General features: G+C 43.4%; 1 protein-coding gene across 1 annotated transcript in view; it reads right to left on the bottom strand.

The window, feature by feature from the left end:
• Positions 1 to 19,217, bottom strand: part of TEX14 (testis expressed 14, intercellular bridge forming factor) — a 1,917,691-nt gene that overhangs the window by 1,889,681 nt on the left and 8,793 nt on the right. Inside the window, exon 2 of the mRNA XM_086954052.1 lies at positions 14,826 to 14,940. Within this exon, the coding sequence (XP_086810178.1) occupies positions 14,826 to 14,940 (115 nt within the window). The remainder of the gene's footprint in view (positions 1 to 14,825; positions 14,941 to 19,217) is intronic.

Genomic DNA, 19,217 nt, shown 5'->3' with positions numbered 1-19,217 from the left:
TCGTTATTTGAAATGAACGAGACAGCTCACCACTGGTACCAAATCTTACTCGCCCTACAGCGTTAGAATAGAGTTCTCGTAGGAAGGCTATTATTGGGGGGTCCACTCCAAGGTCACTAAGTATTTGCCAGAGCTTTGCATGTTGGACGCAGTCAAATGCCGCACTTAGGTCGACATAGACAAGGAAGATGTTACCTCCTTTAGCGTGAACATATTTCCCGGCCAGGAGGACGAGATTGAGGGCCTGTTCCACGGTCCCAAGCCCCTTCTGGAATCCATATTGCAGGTCGGTTATGATGTTGTTCACCCGGGCCCAAGATTGTAAACGGTCCAGGAGTACTCGACCCGCGATCTTACCCATGGAGTCCAGAAGGGAGATTGGTCTGTAGCAAGCTGGGTCGTGGCGGTCGCCCTTTTTAAAGATGGGTAAGAGGATTGATGTCGACCATGACTGGAAAAAGCCGACCGAGGTTACAGCTGACATGACCAGGGTGATTAACTGCGACCAAAAGTCTACATTATGGAGATAAATTTGTGAAAAAACTGCCTATTTTAATAAAATGGTGTCGGATTTCTTGATATTCATGTTTCTTTCTTGTTCATTTGTTTTTCTGCAGTTTATTGCATTGCACTCATTCCTTTGTTTAAGCTTGACTGCTCGAAGCCACAGATATACAGGGTAGGGCTACGGTTTGGCAACTGAGCTGGAAGGGACCCAAGACAGTGTTGTGAGTTCATTACTTGGTGAGGTTTCACAACCACACCATACAATAAATCACAGTGCATATTTACAAGCCCTTATTGCCACCGGAGTATCTCTTTTTTTGACACTCTGGTGGCGTAGCGCCATTTTCAATATTTACACGGTGGCTTAACACAACCTTGTAAATATGCCCCTTTCCAGTGCACTCCTTTGTAGCAAAGTCGTGTGTAATGTGTGTTGCCGTGGGCACATATAGAAAGAGCAAAAAGCCATTAATGATGGTTTATGTGCAAGAAGGTGTCCCTTCCTGCACATAAACCATTATTAAACAAGCATTTGCAATGTAATAGGTCTCGCAGCATTAACGTTTGAGTTACTGGCATTGTAAATGACAATGCTTTGCATTAATTTTTTTTCTTTAATTTGCAATTGGTATATAAACATTGTTTGTGAATGGTTAGCTCCTTCCAGTTCGCCCGTTTATTGAAACTGCTGCCTGTGTTGCCGCCTGTGTTCCTGGAGACCCTCACAGACCTTTGGAGCTCTTTTTGAACCCGCCCGCCAGTCTCCCGCTGCTCAGCCGCTTTCTTGTGAACCAAAGCGGGAGCCGCCGAGTGGAGACCTGCGAGGGGCTGGACTACGTTTCCCAGCAGCCCTACTGGGGTTCCGTGTCATCTGCAAGCGCCAGGAGGCGCATATAAACAACGTTCCCACTCCCTCGCGGGACGCCCGGGGCGAAGCCCGGGCAAAGGGCGGGCTCTCTTAGGCCCTCAGAGGCCTGAGGAGACTGGGCTGGGCCAGACCCCTTGACTGTTGTCTATCCAACGAGTGAGTAGCGCTTCCTCATATATTATTGGTGCTTTAATGACTTTATATTAATATGGCTGCAATTGTTAACAGTCCTGCTACCTCTGGTCCAGATAAAATTGGGGGTGCGTTACACGAAACCCTGGACAATTATTTTACTAAAGCTGTGTCCGAGGGATCCAAAGACCAATTCTTAGATGAACGACGGGCAGATCGCCGTCGTTCTATTGAACGTATCAAGAATAGGACCCTTTCTGAGCCCATCCCTGCTGTCACCCCGGATAACGAGCACAATAGTACCATCTTGGAGGTTACATCGCCAGCTAACAGTGTGCCCTCATTGCTGAGGGAATGTTTAGCACCCGCAATTGTCTCTACACCAACACAATCAGAAACCCTCACTGGCACTCATGACTCTCCTAGCACATTTAACTCGTCAAAGGTCATGATTTCACCCACAGCTAGGCCGGGGAAGGTAGTAAGAGGCAAAAGTTTGAGGCCCTTGCAACATAAAATTCATGGTCCTCCACCATCAAAGAAGAGACGGAAGAGGATGGACCCTACCAAGCCAAAATTGAGTCATACTGAGTTCGGGAAGAAGTCCAATTCTACTACTAACGAGGCAACGTGAGAATTAGCTGTTAAAGAACCAATAAGAACAGCACTAGTTCCCTTAACACCTGTACTATCATCTCCCCATCGTGCTATGGAGTTTGATACTGACCATGTTATAACGGTTGAAGGGTCTCAACCAGACCCCCCTAAAACTCTTTTGGACAGCATTGAACTCATTGTGAGGAGCTACACGTTGGCTATAGCCGAAAGGTTAAAGGGAGTAGAATTAAGGTTGGGGAAAATAGAGGTGGATTTGGCAACATTTGGGAACTCTAACAGGTCAACAGGGCCAACAATAGTATCAAAACCTCCTAAAGCCTCTACCATGGTCTATACCTCCTCAACAGACGTAGTGGCAGTAACCCCCTCTACCTCTGCTACACATAACAACCCGAAACCAGCTACGTCGGTTGTTATCAACCACTCACCTACAAGAGTATTACCTGCAAGTAAAAACCCTTCTAACCCTAATCCAAAACAATCAAAAATAACAATGGCCAGACCGACCATAATACCAAACAGCACTTCTGACATCACAGCTAATACTCAAGTAAGGGAAACAAGCATCCCTCCAAGTAGACCTATAAGATCGGAGGAGAATGAAATCAGCCATGTGAGAGTGGGCCAGGGAAGGAAACCACCCATTGAACTTCCGCCAGAAGCCGTACCATATGTGGTGGTTCTAACTGGTGTTCCTGAACTGTCAAGTAGTAAACGGGAAGGTTTTTTCCAACTAAAAAATAAAATTATGCATTGGTTGTCATTACATAGACCTAAAGCAAGCAATATAAATGGCGAAATAGTTCATGTCCGACGCCTGTCATGGTTGGGTGGAAGATCCAAGGACATAGGGGGAGATATTGTAGTTGTTAATTTTAGGGATAAAAAAGCTGTACAATACATCTTGAACTGGCCTTATGGCAATGAAAATAACTGCATTGTACCACGCCCTTTGACATACTTTTAACCAAGATCCACTGTATTCCCTCCTCAACATGCAACTAACAAAGCCCCTTTTGTTAACTATTTGTCTAATATGGAAATTGCAAGGAATCCCTCCTATATGTACCAATTAGCACCAACTCCTGTGACACCGGGGTGGAACACCATACCCCCTAACCACAACACAGGGGAATACAGAAAAATGGCTCATTTCATGCCATTTACACCTTTAGAGCTATCTAACAGGTTTGATGTATTTAGTGGTTTGGAGGAGTGCGACTGAAGATTAAAGATCAGGGAGGATGTTAAGGGGGATGTAAACACTACCTGTACCGAAGGGCCTAAGGAGGAAGAAGGGTCCAGACCTGCAAAGGCAGATTACCATACTACTGTAACTGGAAATGAGGCTAATAGTAGCCCGTCTTTATCTATACCCCCAGTGCTCTCTGGGACAATTGAGGGACCTCCCCCACTTTCACTCGTTTCATGGAACATAGCAGGGGTGCGTGCTAAACTATGTGACCCAGACTGGAACAATTATATGAATACTTTTGATATCTGTGTCCTGCAAGAAACTTGGGCCACGGTTCAGATGCACAGGGCTGGTTATAAATCTTACCAAGTAGAGGCTGTGCCTTCATCAAGAGTCCGTGCTTAGGGAGGTCTTTTAATATGGATCAGTGTATCCATTAATATTAGTGTAAAGATCCTTAATATCGATTCACCAGATATCCTTGGTCTGGAATTAACCACGGTGGATAATAGGGTGATCTATCTTCTCAATATGTATAATAGTCCTCATCCATCCCATAAGGAGTCACCATGTATTGGGAAGTTGGAAACTTTCATGGATACATTAAAACCAAAAGCAAGTGTAATCCTATGTGGGGACATGAACTGCAATTTTGAACCAATTGTAGGTATAGCACAATTGTTTGAAGATGAGGATGCTGCTACGGGATACCTGCCCTGATTGAAGATGGAACGGTTGCTGGTACTACATTAGCTCTTCAGATTACAAGGTTGTTAACAGCTCATGGCCTGAGGGCATGCAACGGGCGTATGCCATCTGATAGTCCGAGAGCTCCCACTTTTAAGAGGCGAGAGTACGAAAGCAAATTAGACTATGTCATTGTTTCTCTCGATCTTTGGCCATTCACAACCGACTTAAAGGTTAAGGAGAGATTTGACAGTGACCATTATCCATTAGAAACTGGTTTTCTTCAAAGTCTGACAAAAGGGCCGGGAGATATTGAGGGAAGTCATAGTTTAGTACCTTTACCTACTACAGATAATATCGTCCTCAGTAACAATTGTAGGGCCGTTAAATGGGCATACATATTGGAAAGAGAGGATCTACTGGCTAACATTTACTGTACCTTTGTAAATACATTTGAATCATACTGCCCATATAGATGTGATTCTAAAGAATGTATCTAACTACATAAATCCCTTTTTAGTAAATTACTAGAACTTCTTACAAAAAAACCCAAAAAAGGGACGGGTACGGTAAATGCAAAACCGGTAGGAAAGCCCTGGTATAAAAAGGAATGTCGCCTTGCCAAAACAGCACTGATTGACGCCGTTAAAAGGAGAGGTCCAATAGAAATTAGAGATAAAAGAAAGACATATAATAAAATAATAATAAAAGCAAAATCCTCTTGGGACGAGGAATTATGGCTTAGTATGTTAGCTGCAGCTAAAAACAAGGACCAGAGACACTTCTGGGAACTAGTGGCCAAGGGGAATAATCGTGAAAAAGGTTCCAGAGAGGTTTTCCTGGATGAGGCCACGTGGGTCAAACACTTTACAACGTTGTATGCAGCCAAAACTTCTACTGAAGTTTTGACAGAAGAAACCATGGTTGCATTGTCAGAGAAGACCTACCCGTTGGTAGTTTTTGACTTACAGGAAACAGAGACAGCAATTGTTACGGTAAAGCAAGGGAAGGCGCCCGGGCTTGATAAAATTCCAGGCGATCTTTATCTGTATAATGTTGATGTTTGGGCACCCTATCTTAATGATTTATTTAACATTATTGCGGCAGGTGACCAAATTCCGGACACGTGGAATGGCGCAGAAATTATTACTATTTTTAAAAAGGGGGATTTTGGCGATCCAGCCAACTATCGTCCCATTAGCCTTTTAGACATAACACAAAAGATATATGCCAGGCATATTTTAAATCGAATTAATACGTGGTTGGAGGATGAATCAGTTTTATCCAAATATCAGGCGGGTTTAGGGAAAAATCTGGAACCAGTGACCAGGTATTAAGGCTATGCTGCTTGTACTGGAAATATGTTATCATCCGCAAAGGTCAACTGTATGTGACCTTTGTAGACCTGCGAGCAGCATTTAACCTAATCCCTCAAGATCTACTCTGGAAAACTCTGGAAAGGCAGGGGCTCCCAGGTGAATTGCTAAAACTTGTGATGGGGCTGCACCAGGAGAATTATGCCAAGGTTAGGTGGGGTCCAAATGGGGAACTTACAGACCCGATCCCCATAAAAAGGGGAGTACGCCAGGGATGCGTACTGGCTCCCACACTTTTCTCCCTTTATGTTAACGATATTGCAGCCTACATGGAAAATTGTGATAACGATTCGCCCCGATTGGGGGGGGGGGAACGAGTAGCGTCCCTTCTCTTCGCGGACGATACTATTCTCATTTCACAAACACCATGGGGTCTCCAGACCTTACTAGATAGGTTCCAGCAATACTGCACTTTAAAAGGATTAGAAATAATATAAAAAAACTAAATACATGGCACTAAACCCGCACAAAAGTTTAAAAAAAACCATAATGTTAAACGGCCATAGATTAGATTACGAACATAGTTTTACTTACTTGGGGGTCCTGTTAGATTCGTCAATGGGATGGAGCCCACAGTTGGAAAAATCAAAACTGGTGTTTAAACAAAATTGTTTTCCAATACTACAAAGATACAATAAAAGTGTGAACAAGGCAGTTACCCCAGCACTAGAGATTTTTAGATACAAGGTTCAATCAGCTGCCCTGTATGGGGCAGAAATATGGGGTCCAGTATGTAGAAAGATCTTTGAAGTACAGGAGAATAGGTTTATCAGGGGACTATTAAAAATTCCTAATAATACTCCACTGATACATTTATTTCTTGACTTAAATATTAAACATACTGACCATCATGCAATGCTGAGACCATTATTGCTATGGGTCAGACTATGGACAACCCCGGAACTGTCTGATTATAAACATGGTTTGAAAGAAGTCCTGGACCTAGATAGTGGCAGTAAAATCTTCTGGTTTAAACATCTTAAAGCTTGGTTAACTAAGCTTGGATTAATCCATTTTTTGAAAGAGCCGGAAACCTTAACTTCTGCTTCCAAGAAAATAGTTAAATTGTCTTTTTGGTCCTATGTGAGCCATGACTCGGTGTATATAGGAACACATGGTCCTCTTACTGAAAAATTCTTAATGGCAAAAAGTGAGGCTTTTTTTTAACCATTTCTCGATGAGATCCAGCCACCTTTGGCCAAAACATTGGGCCTCATTTATGAAAGCCTTGCGCCACCGGTGCGTCACTTTTTCCCATGTTAAAAGTGACGCACCGGCGACGCAAGGCCTTCATAAATAAGGCCCATTGTATTTAAAATTTAGATATGGGACTCTGAGGACAAAGACTACTGAGAAAAGCTGGGGGAACTATCCATTTTTTCCTTGCGTTACCATAACTGGGACAAAAGAACAATATATGAAAAACATCCTCCCTTTGGTTATTTGTACACAAGGTGCAGTAATCATTATTTATCTTCCCTACTGTTACAATATTGGCTCCACCTCCCATAAGGAAGCTGGCAGAATCCTAAGTACGGACACTAGCCAAGTAATTGTGTTCGGAATTAGCAAATTTTTATTGGCTGTAAATTTTATTTGACAGAAAGTATCTCTTTCTTTTTAAAATATCGTCTATCCCACGGACTAGTTTAAACCACGAATTATGCCTAGTCAAGTTGTGTGATCTTATGTGTTTTTCTGTCCTGGTTGTTATAAATTCAATTTAATGCTTTTTTAACTTGAATTTTAAACTTTTTAAATATTTATTTACATTTCTGTGATAATTCACATCCATGACAGTGTGTCCTAAACATGATGAAATGTAGAATTGATAATAAGGTGACCTACTATGATGAAATGTAGTACTGATCATTTAATTTTGATGCGTCATTTGTATTTTATTGATTATCTTTTATGTTGTAAAACAACGAAATAAAGATTAAAGAAGAATGGTTAGCTGTTGTTTATGCTAAGAACTCAATATAATAAAAAATATGTGGAGAGCCCGGTGTTCCTGAATCCATAACGCACAAAAAAGGAAATGGCTGTCAGATGTCACAACAGATTTTGAAAGATATCAAATAGCCTTTCTAGCGAAACAAGGATCCTATTGGCTGTTCCCCCCAGAGGATTATACACCGGTGTGGCTAGACATCGAAAAAGCGCTCCTGGATGGCAGTCCTCCCATCTCGATCTTATCAATGAAAGCTAATCAACTCCTGTGTTCTAACCCCATATTTACTAACACCAAAATAGTTTTACTAAGAATAGATAAACTGCTAGAATCATCAATAAGAAAATTTAGGTGGGAAGTGATCTGGTAAAACCCCTCAATCACTTACAAAGGTAAACCGCTATTCAACCCGACCTGGATCAAGAATGGAATTATTTTCCCCCACCAACTCTATGATAATGGTTACCCTCTGCCCTTTACAAAAATTCAATCGAACTTTGGGATACATAGTTCTGACTTTTACATATTCCTTAACATCAAAACAGCCCTTACAAAAGCGGGATTGACATCCAAACAACTGGCTCTTCCATTACTCCTCTCCTCCCTAAATAAAATCGGTCACCAGGTCTCGAGGCTGTACAAACTGCTGAGCCCGCAATCATCCATGTTAAATACCAAAACAACACAGTTCTGGTCATCAATCGCCTCCTTCTCCATCTCGGAGCTGGAGTGGTCCACGGCGTGGAGATCTTGCACGAGCCACAAAATAAGCCCTAGATTATCTCAAGCCAAATTCTGGCTCATGCATAAAGTCTTCTGGACGTCGCCTCGCCTATACGCACACAAACTCAGCCCTGACACCTTTTGCTGGAACTGTAAGAGGGCTGAAGGAGACCTGGACCACCTCATCCTCCAATGCGAATGTGTCTCAACGTTTTGGGATAGAGTATTTGACTTCATCCACAGAGTATTTAATATCTCACCTGCCAAAGAACTTCCCTATCTTGTTTTCGGCTTTACAAAGGAAACACAAATCCCAGAAATAGACAGGGCCCTCCTAGACCTCCTCCTCACCGCAGCTGTGAAAGTCATTCTAAACAATTGGAAAGACACCAAAAAGGCAAGCTATGCCTGTTGGCTAAACTGGGTGATTAACCTACGAGGGGCTGATAACATCTCTCTACAAAACACACTAGGGCGCCCCTCACAAAGGAAACTTTGGAACTCACTGGATATATACTTCAAAACCCATAAACCCCCGTGATTACCCATAACCTGAACTACTATGCCGCATTGTGGTGTCCCACCTAACTTATCAGATCTTATATCTTGTATCTTACCTCTTATACCTATCCTTTGCTGTCTCTCTCTACTTTGTTTTTCTTCCTCCTACCTACTTCGATCCTTTCCACTTCCTATTGAATTCTATCCTCTCAGGAGCCCAGCCTAGAAAGGCCTCACGGCCACATTACCCTCGCAACCGTCACCAACGACACGAACACCATCATGGGACATAATGCCTTTCTCTGCTAATATTTACGCCAGATCCTCTTGAATAATGTATAATGACATGTATTGGTTATATGTACATTGCTACTTCTGATTTGTATGTTACTAAACCCTGAAATTTCCAATAAAAACTTTTGAAATTAAAAAAATGTCACAACAGTGCTTCCTTCTTTTTACTGGGGGCAACCTGGCTGGATAAATGCAGCGAAGGTTCTCAATGTAAAGACTTTGCTGCCTCAGCTGCATGTTTACTTCGTTTCACTGTCTCAGACAGAAATGTCCATTTAAGTGGTTAAAAGGCCACCTAAAAATGTGCATTTAAATAAGCTAATACAAAAATAAAAGGTTATGTCTTGTAAAGTATTTTACGACGCAATTTAGTCAATACACACCAGTTAGTATCTCTTCATAAGGAACTAACTGTCACCTCCTCCACAGCGGAGGGTTACAAATAACAGAAAACATATGTCGAACTCTAGAAAACAATAAACTACCCTTCTAAGCCGGTCCACACGGGGAAATGCTGTTCTACCAACAGAGGATGCTGCTATCGTTTCACCACAAGAGGGCGAACCGACTACACGCCCGTCACTCATTCTACCTCCACAGAAGGCAGGTAACGCCACCTGTGCTGTGCACAAACATCTGACTATCGGAAAAGGAAGGGGTGTCAATCTGTCACCTGAGGTGACACAGACTTTAAACTGCAAAACACTGCTGTTCTATCCCCAAAGTCGAAAAAACACAAATCACCATGTTATAACGAACGACCATTCCATCAAAACACGACACAGGGACTAAGGGCAACAATGCCACCACAATCCCACCACAATCCCACCAACAGATAGAAGCAGCGCAAACGACCAATACCGTGTCAACACGAGAGCGAGCAAGGAGTAGACGAGTACACCTGGAAACGGATCCTCAGAGGAGGCAAGAAATACAGCTATTCATTGCAGTAAACAGTGTCTAGAGGCTGAGGGGACTAATGTATCCACTCCACAAACCTGTGTTTGACCTTATGGCCATAGGTTCAGAACCCGGCGGGTCAACGGTGTCTGTCATCCTTCCAAGGTCGATACAATGAGTTCCACTGAGTTGCGTAACAATAGACACCTGTTATTCGGCAACAAAATGTCCCAAGGAATGAACGTGCACTTAACAAATACACATGTATTGATTGTTAGGACTATTGGAGATGGGCACGTAGCAATGACAACTCCAATTGTACAGGCAAAACTTCAAAAGAGCAACATAACCACAGCAACTAACACCAATCAAACAAATGAATTATCGCTTGGAGTGGTGGACAAGCAACAACCATCCAATTCCAAGCAAGTATGAATAGAATCACTTTCGTTCTGTGTCCTGCCACCAGCAATCGACCACTCTCGAAGCAAAATAATACAGCAAAGTAATACAGATGTTTCACCCCAGCAAACAGTCAACTTCGTACCTAGCAGGAAACAAGACGTGAGCGAAACTGAAACCTGTCGTGGTGCAGGACTTCCGTCTTCTGAAGCCCGCGCCCACTGAGTGCCTGGCCAGAGGAGCAGTGGTGACGCGGGGCTCCCATGCCCGAGAGAGAGCCCCGCGGAGGCTTCAGATGTCCGGAGTGGCGGTGAGTGGGGCTTAGTTGTAGGGGGGGAAGCCCAAGGAGGGGGGGGGGGTCTCGGTGCGCTCGTGTGTGGGTGTGCGCGCGTGTGTGTATGTGTGCGGCGGTGGGGGGTGTCTCTGTATGTGTGCGTGCCTGTATGTGCGCTCGTGTGTGTGTCTCTGTGTGTGCGCGTAAGCAGAGGGAGGTGTGGCTGTGTGTGTTAGAGCTTCCCAGGAGGCAGGAGATGTGCACACACGCGCGCGGCCCGCTCCGATCCGATTATGCGCGTGGCCATCTCTTGTCTCCTGGGAAGCTGAGCCGGTATAGCCATGAGACCTAAAAAGGACAATTTTCTACTTCTATGTGTGCTGCAGAAAATTTCTGCACACCAAGTCATGGATAAGAGTCAATGAGCACTGAAAATGTTCCTCAAATAGTACCTGGGGTACCACCTTAACAAAACACTTTCTGTTGAATGGAGAAGTATAGACAGTGGAGATCTAGGGTGCTACAAGAAGTGTAGGGAATAATTTCCCATGTCCCTTTTATTCACAGGCACCGGTTCTGTAGCCATTTTGTTCAGCAGGGCAAAGACCTCGATCTCCAGAACCATGGGGGTTATTATCAAGGGGATTTATCTCCGCTTTTTTGGCTTTAAAAGCCAAGAAAGCGGAGATAAAATTACCTCCCTATTACCTAGCTGTCGCTAACACCAGTTAGCGACAGCTAGTAGGAGATAGCGACCATCTAGGGCCCCACTTTGAATGTCAGTGATATTTATCACTAATGACATGCAAAGTGGGCGTGCCAAGATGTTAGAGACTGAAAACAGTCGCTAACATCGCTATCTCCTATTACCAACTTTTGGAGATATTCGCGCTAAGCGCAAATATCTCCAAAAGCTTACACCTGCCCTGAGCAGTTCTTAGCCATGTTATCCAATGGGAGGTGGATAACATGGCTAAGAGTATTAGCTCGGTAATGCATGAATATCGCTGACTTTTCAGCGATATTCATGCATTGCGGCGATTTTTATCGCATTTGCGATAAACCTTGGTAATACCAAGGTTTATTTGCGGTAAAAATCGCCTCAGCTCAGCGGTAAATTTTTGTCTCTAACCAAGCAATAGCGATAATTATCGCTATTGCTTGGTAATATGCCCCCATATTTTGTGCTTGAGAGCACACTCTGATGTAAGGACGATGCTCCAGAGAGGGGATAGGAAGAGAGGAAAACTGTATTTGCAGTTATTGATATGATGTGTTGCTCTGGAACTACAGTGCACTGGGAGCTTGGGGGGGGGCTACAATTTTAGGGTTATTGTTTTATTTGTATTGCTTTTCATTTTGTCCTGGAAATACATGAAAATGGTCAAAGTTGATTGATGTATATTGATGCAGCAGATACACAAAGCTCTGCGTCATATGTGAAGTTTTGACAAATACAATTTGTTTTAAAAAAAACTGTATTTCAAGATCAGCTGGATGATCTTGTTGTCTTTTGTGATTGTCTCCCAATTGGCTAATAAGAGGGAGACCTCACCCTAAAAGAATATCGTAATGCAATGGTGTTTTTGCGGGGACAGCTAAACTCTGGAACAGCTCCTGAATTTCCTGCATAGTTGAAGGTATTGCTTCTCTGGTGGAGCCAGGTCCAGAAAGCAGGCTGCAGCCCTGCTATTCTTGGAGCAACTTTAGGAGGGAATATTCATCTCTCCAAAAGCCACTGGCCATCAAAGGGTATATCCATCAGTGTAACTTGGGTATCTTCTAAAAAGCCAGTGGAGAACATCCAAGCATGATGACATAGTGTGAAAGCAGTGCCCACGGACCTGGCTATGGTATCCACTGAATCTAAATCATACTGCAGGATCTGCTTTAAAGCATCTAAAATGGCTTCTTCATGTGATCTGGGATTATAAGAATTTGACGAACTCCCACAAGGCACAGGCAAGGCAGCCTGAAATGCATGCGGCAAACACTGTACGAAGCCTGAAACTGCATAATACAGACTTAAGAGTCCCTGTCCCGAGTGGCTGTAGGTAAGGTATTGGGGTTCTATTTCGAAGACGAAGCCTGAACTACCAAGCTCTCTGCTGCCAGATGTGTAGCAAGAAATTTGTGATCACCTGTAGTTGGACTACGACATCTGACAATTCCTCTGTGGACTGCTGGGCCCAAGAAGTGCTTTTCCCAGGCAGTATAGAGAGGTTATAACACTGTTAAATAGAAGCAACAGCTCTTTCATCAAAATGTTGGACTTTGTATGCTTAGAGAGCAAAGTAGGTTCCAGAGTTTTTTTCAGCTTTACTATAGTAAATAAGGATACTTTCTCTATCGGGCCCCAGAGAGATAAGGATGTCACCTACTAGAGACTTGTCCAGAACACTGGCATTTTGTAAATTAAGATAAAGGCAAGGTTCTGAGTAAGAAGGAGGAAATAGACTGTCAGTTTTAGAATATAATTTTCCTTTAATACATAATCCTTATTAATCATGGCTACACGTCGAAGTTAGAGCCGAACAACTGCTTCATGTGAGCAAAGTTTCAGTTCTTAGGAAGGAAATATTCCTCAATGATCTTCTCTTATGTTACTTGGCTAATTTCAGCCGACCTCGAGGGCCGACTCCAGCTCCGATCATGGGCAACATCATGGATCGTCCCTGATAGAGAGGGACCGGTGCAGACCATGACTTCTTTATAGGTACTGAGACTAAGTCCTGTGAGGCAAAGAGTTAGTAAGTATTGGTGGTGGAGCCACCAGAGACGTATAACCCGAAGGAGCTGGCGTGCCGTTAAGGAGTGGCGCAGAGGGTATCAGGGCTTTCCTAAGGATGTCCAATTATGGGTTGGTGGAAACCCTCCACCTGAGATGGTCGGGGATGAAGCAGGACATTCTAGCTGGATCTTCAGCAGCTTCAGAATTGGCCACTGTGAAGTGAACTGACAATTTCCTGTTGGAAGAAAAGGATGTCTCATTCGTATGGCACATTTTTTTTATGATTTTTGTCAGAAACCTTTTTGGGAGTATGTTCCCTCTTAGGAACCCTACTTATAGGAGAAAAGGTGCACTTTAGCGCATTTCTGCAGGCCTTAGCAAAATTATTTGGGCTTCTGTTCCCTAATGGCCCCAGGATTCATCAGGGAATACGAATTGCAGGCACCTGTGTCTTGTCGGATTCTAGATACAAAAGGCAAATGTTGTGAGGATCTGATAAATATGTCTACTTGTGGCGCTTACAGCAGTGCTCTAATCCTGAATATATTCAGTGGATACATTGGACCTATTCGAACAGAATATGAGGAAAATGTTGTCAGTGAAGCACAGATGATGGAAGACAAAACAGGAAGAGACATCAGAGGACAGGTTTGCATCTATTATACACAAGTGATGCCATTTTCTGCAGGAGGAGTAATGGGTAGACCATATGGCACCACTTGGAGGCATGGCAACTAGGGAGGGAAAAGCTTTCCCGTAATAGTCTGATACACAGGAAATATTCTTAAGGTGGGATCAACACACATGGCACACCCCTTTCACGCTATGTGTTGTATGTAAGGGAGTTTCATCTAAATGTGTGGCTAACCGCTGCTTTGAACAATGGTGTCTGGCATATAGACACCAGAACATTGCTAAAAGTGATGTTCTGGTGGCTATATCCCCTTGTAAATATGCCTCCTAGACTGCAGGAAATGCCTGGAGGCAATCTTCAAGAAACATGCAAGTAACACTGTCCACCAAAGGTACCAAACAGAATGTTGACTCCTTGATGCTCAAAATCAAACCAGTTGTAACCCCATGCTGTGACCCACAAGGCATGGGCTCCTGACACCTGTTTCTATTTTTTGGACTGTTGTTTTAACATGAAGTATCTTGAAAAAACAAGAGACAAGAGGTGTTTGGCAAAAACGGAACAGTTTGTTTAATTAGCTGGGAGAACAGTCACAGACATAGGGGCTGAGGACTGTCTCAATTTACAACCGATCAGTAAAGAGTTTTTAAACAATTTGTTGAATGCAATAAAACAGTTCTGACGATCCTTTTCTGGTAAGTAATGTCTTTGGAGTAATAAATTAATGTATTCAAAAACAAAATCCAGGTGGGCCTTGAACATGCATGGAAATAGTTGTTGCAAGTGAAATGTCATATGTATATTCGGCACTGTGGTTAAAGATCCTTGCTCTGAGTTTATGTTATGCATATTATAAACATCAATAACATTAAAAAAAAACATAATTGTACATTTTTATGGCTTTTAACATATTTTCATGAAAGTATGCCATATGTGCACAACAATTTAGAGAATTGTATATCAAACTACCATAAATAAAATAGACTACAAAGAATATCATTCATATTTTAACAATTGTAGAACACTTACTGGTTAGGATCTGCTCCAAATTCTAACAGCACATCAACTAACTTAGAAAGACCTAGCAGTGCAGCGGTGAAAAGAGCCGTTTGTCCTAAAGAATTTACTGTATCAGGACAGGCACCTGGCGGGAAAGATAGCAATAATTAAACACATAATCCATCTAAAAAAACATAGAAAGCATTGAAGAAAGTGAACACATTAAGTTATCTGAAGCAATGGCAGTTATTTAGACAGAAGAATTACGTTTCACCCGCTAGCGAAATTCCCTCGCCCGTCCACAATTCATGTTGAACTGGCCTATAGGTGTATTAAGAAGAGCCTTTACCTCAAAAAGGAGACGATCCTGTATGCCCCGGTACTGCCATTTCCCGGGGCGCCCAGAGGCAGGGACCCTATAACAGATGTGGTGCTGACATCCTGGGTGAAGGCGGGGTTGGAGACACTGGGAAACCTGTACGCAGACAGTGTATTACTACCATTTGCGACATTATCGGCTGATAGTGGGTTGCGGGTGGGTCATTTCAGTCTGCATGCAGCCATCACACGGACGTTCACACTAGCATGGGGTGATTTGACTAATGAACCGCCGACGCATCAGTTGCTGCAATATCTCCATGCAATGGGGGAGGGGTCGCATGTGATACATTGGCTGGTGCAGGCCTTGCTTGCCCATGTACTGAAGCCACTGCAAAAACTCTGCACATACTGGACTGAGGATAGAGGCCGTCCCTGGACTGATACAAAATGAGAACGCGTTTTGGCTGGTGCCACACACATACCACGAAATGCGCGATTCAAACTTATACAAACTTACATATTACACAGGGCGTATCTTTCACGGGACAAGATAAATAAGTATTTCAATATCAACACTTCCGAATGCCCAAGATGTCGCCTTATAGGTGTGGATCTTCTTCACATGCAATGGTCTTGCCCCCTACTTTTACACTATTGGCGTGCAATATCGGAAATTCTTGCCAACTGCACTAACAATGAGGTACCTACTGGTGGGAGGCCTGCATCCTGGGGTTGTACAAGAGAACTAAGGCTAACAAGGTGAGCTCCAAATTCTGGGACCTGAACTTCATAACAGCGAAGCGCCTTATAACTAAGAGGTGGAAACACAAGGACCCAGGGATGATATGCTTAGAAAACTCACACACTCTGACGCCAGACTGCAGCCGCCCCCTGCTCAACGGGCAGGACCAGACACTTAGAGAGCCACTCGGAGGTAGGTGGTACGTTGTCTTTAAACGCCACTCTAACTGTTACTGCTAGGCTGAGCGAGGCCCCATATTCTTCAGTGCCCTTGTACAGAAATAGCACCTATTAACTTCACTTTCCCAGATAAAAAAAGGCAATACAACAATAACATGTCTTTGCATAGGTTGCAGAAGTGGAAATCCCACCTCATCCCAGCAAAATAACCTAGTTGTGACTACGCTCAGCTGACACACGGAACACTTGATGCATACACATTTGGCCATTTGATGTCCCCTTTTCTTTTGACTAAGTATGTATTGTTGTTAGATGTGGTTGATTTGTTTTTAAAAATTGATATCTAAACTAACAAACTCGGATTCTACACGTCTACCGCTCTACTTGCTTATGAACCGTTGCCCGCCTCTCTTCAAAGGATGAGGCCAGGCATGTATAGCTGTGATATGAATATATTGCTGTTTTAACATATCACTATGCACAACTATAAGAGGATGCACTATATACCATTACTATGGCCCTCTATTGGAGATGACAGACTGTGCAGGCTGTAGGAGCCCAAGGCGACCTATAAATGTACTCGTACCATCATGCCACAAATGAAAACAATACGGAAACAGTGAGGTGGTAATGTCCTAATTTACCGATACGGAAACAGTGAGGCGGTAATTACAAGTGTAGCGCTGTCGTGTAACGTATAATGTAACAGAAAAGAAATATATGTGGATGCTTGTAGACTATTGCATCGGAAAACATAAAAAATGTAATAAAGATATATAAAAAAAATGTAGACAGAAGAATTACACAGATGGATAGAGCTTGAGGATCGAACGAGTCCCTGAGAGGCACAGTTGGCACACAGGTAGGATTCTATTACTGAAATAAGAGTCTCTAATATACAACTGACCTAGAAGCGAAGAAAAAAACATTAGCAGAGAAGTTGCCAACATTTTAAGACACTAATTATTATGGAAAGAAAACGGTCACTATAATAATCAGGAAGCAGGCTTCCTTAGAACCATCTACAACTCCATCACGTCTCCTTTTTAACTGAAGATCAATGGGTAGATTTACTATCTTTTGACGCAACTCAGTTCAGCAAACAAGGGGTATATTTACTAGGGCAATGCACCACAAGAGCATCACATTTTAGGACGCTATGGTGGTGCAAAGCCCTGCTCCAAATTTACAAAGCAGTGTTAAGCCACTTTGCATTGCTTAATGCAGATTTGCAAATATCGTACCCTTTCACGCAGGTATCTGCATAAAAGGGGCATGTTGCTGTAGGCGTTCTACTAAAAATTGCTTTTTGACACTGTCACAGATTTGCAAGGATGTGTAAATCTGAGGCAGAGCCAAAAACTAAGGCAACAGAAAAGCAGGCGCTAGATTGGCGGAACAAGGAACAATAATTTTATTTCTCCTTGTTTTGCTCTTTCTATGTGTGCTGCATTTTGCAGAATAAAGAAACGCAAAAATTGTGATTCTTTATTTTGCGATTGCAGCAATGTAAGTAGCACAAAAGAAAGTGCACTTTAGCCTTAAAGAATCGTGAATTACCACCAACTTGAAGTTGGTGGTAATTAGCGATTTCCTTTAAAAAAATCACTTTTTTGCAAATTTAAAAGTGCCATGTGGCACACATTCATGCCCTTAGGGTATGTATCTGTGCCACATGTGCACACATGCACATTTCAGGGGTGCAACTGGGTGTCCTTTTGGAACCCTTGCACCCTTGAAATTGCGCCTGCAATTTGCGAGTGACTCTTGGTTACTGGTAAATTGTGGGCGCAAATCCTATTCATTCCTATTAGCCTCTTGGCCCATAGGAATGAATGGGATGGTATACTTTGATTGCGAACCTCAATTTGCGATTCGCAATCAAGGAATATTAAGGAATCTGTTAGACCTGGCATCTTTGGCATGGTTTCCCCAGTCTTTTTGGCCTCTATCTCCTGTATTTTTTGATGCTAAGCTGGATTTCGTTTTTGCTGGTTTAGATGCTTTGGACACTCTGCCACTGCTGATCAGTGCCAGACGGTAAGTGCTCCCTGTGTAAATTGTTATGATGATTGGATTTACATGATTGGCATATTTGTAGCACCAAGAGGTCCATAGTAAAGTGCACTGGGTGTGTCAGGGCTGGTGATGACAAATGCGACTAGTGGACCTGCAGCACTGATTGTGCCACCCACATGAGTAGCCCCAAAATGGTGTCTTAGCCATGCCACTGCAGTGCCTGCGCACACTCTGTGAACTGCCATGTCCTCCTGGTCAGTGCCCCCACTGACCAGGCCTAACCCTTCCCTTTTTGTGCACATTGGTTACCCATATGGAAGGCCCAAGGTAGCCCCCTGGGTAGGGTGCAGTGTATGTGAAAGGTAGAGCATGTACTGGTGCAGGTGACATGCTCTGAAAGTGAATTACAGCCATTTTCGTGTTTCACTATTGTAAGGCTATCTTGCTCCATAAGCTAACATGGGGGATGCTGGCTACAGTGGCTACCAGCATATCTTCCCATAGGAACAAGATAGGACATACAAGTCTGGTATCCCTGAACTCATAATTTAATAACACATCTTTTAGGAAAGGTTGTTTTTAAGTCCTGTGTTTGAGAACAACACTTTTCTCAAACACTGCCTTCCACAATGCTGGCTCCACCTCCTGCTGGGCAGCTGACGACCTTTCCTCTCACTCTGAAAGGAAAGGAGAAGCCAGGAAAACAAAGTGCTCAAGAAACACCCAGAACTGGTTCAGACCGGGCTCAGGGCCCACTTGCACAAAGAGAACAAAGACTTTTAGGGGTATGAGTACAGGACCCCTGACAACAGAAAATTAGATCATCCTGGAATCAAGAAGGAACCTCTGACCTCTGCCAAAGAGAGAGCTGAAACTGAAGAAGGAATATTGTCCAGCTGTTGCTCTGCTGGATTGCCCTGCTGCTGCTTTGCTGCCAAGGAGAGGAGAAGGACTTTGCTTTGTGCTGTGTCCCCTTGCTTAAAGGAATCTCCAAGGACCTGAGAAGAGCTGGCTCCCTGTTTTGAAGTCCCAGGAACAAAAGGACTTCACCCCCAGCTTCCCCGGAGCTCTACTGAGAGAGTTCTGTCCTTTCTGAGGTGTGTGACCCATGTGTGGTGCCTCTGGAAGTTGTACCTGTGCTGGGAAGCTGGAAACCAAGAT

This window comes from Lissotriton vulgaris, chromosome 2_1, assembly GCF_964263255.1.
Source record: "Lissotriton vulgaris chromosome 2_1, aLisVul1.2, whole genome shotgun sequence".
NCBI lineage: Eukaryota > Metazoa > Chordata > Amphibia > Caudata > Salamandridae > Lissotriton > Lissotriton vulgaris.
This window is presented reverse-complemented; position numbering and strand designations above follow the sequence as displayed.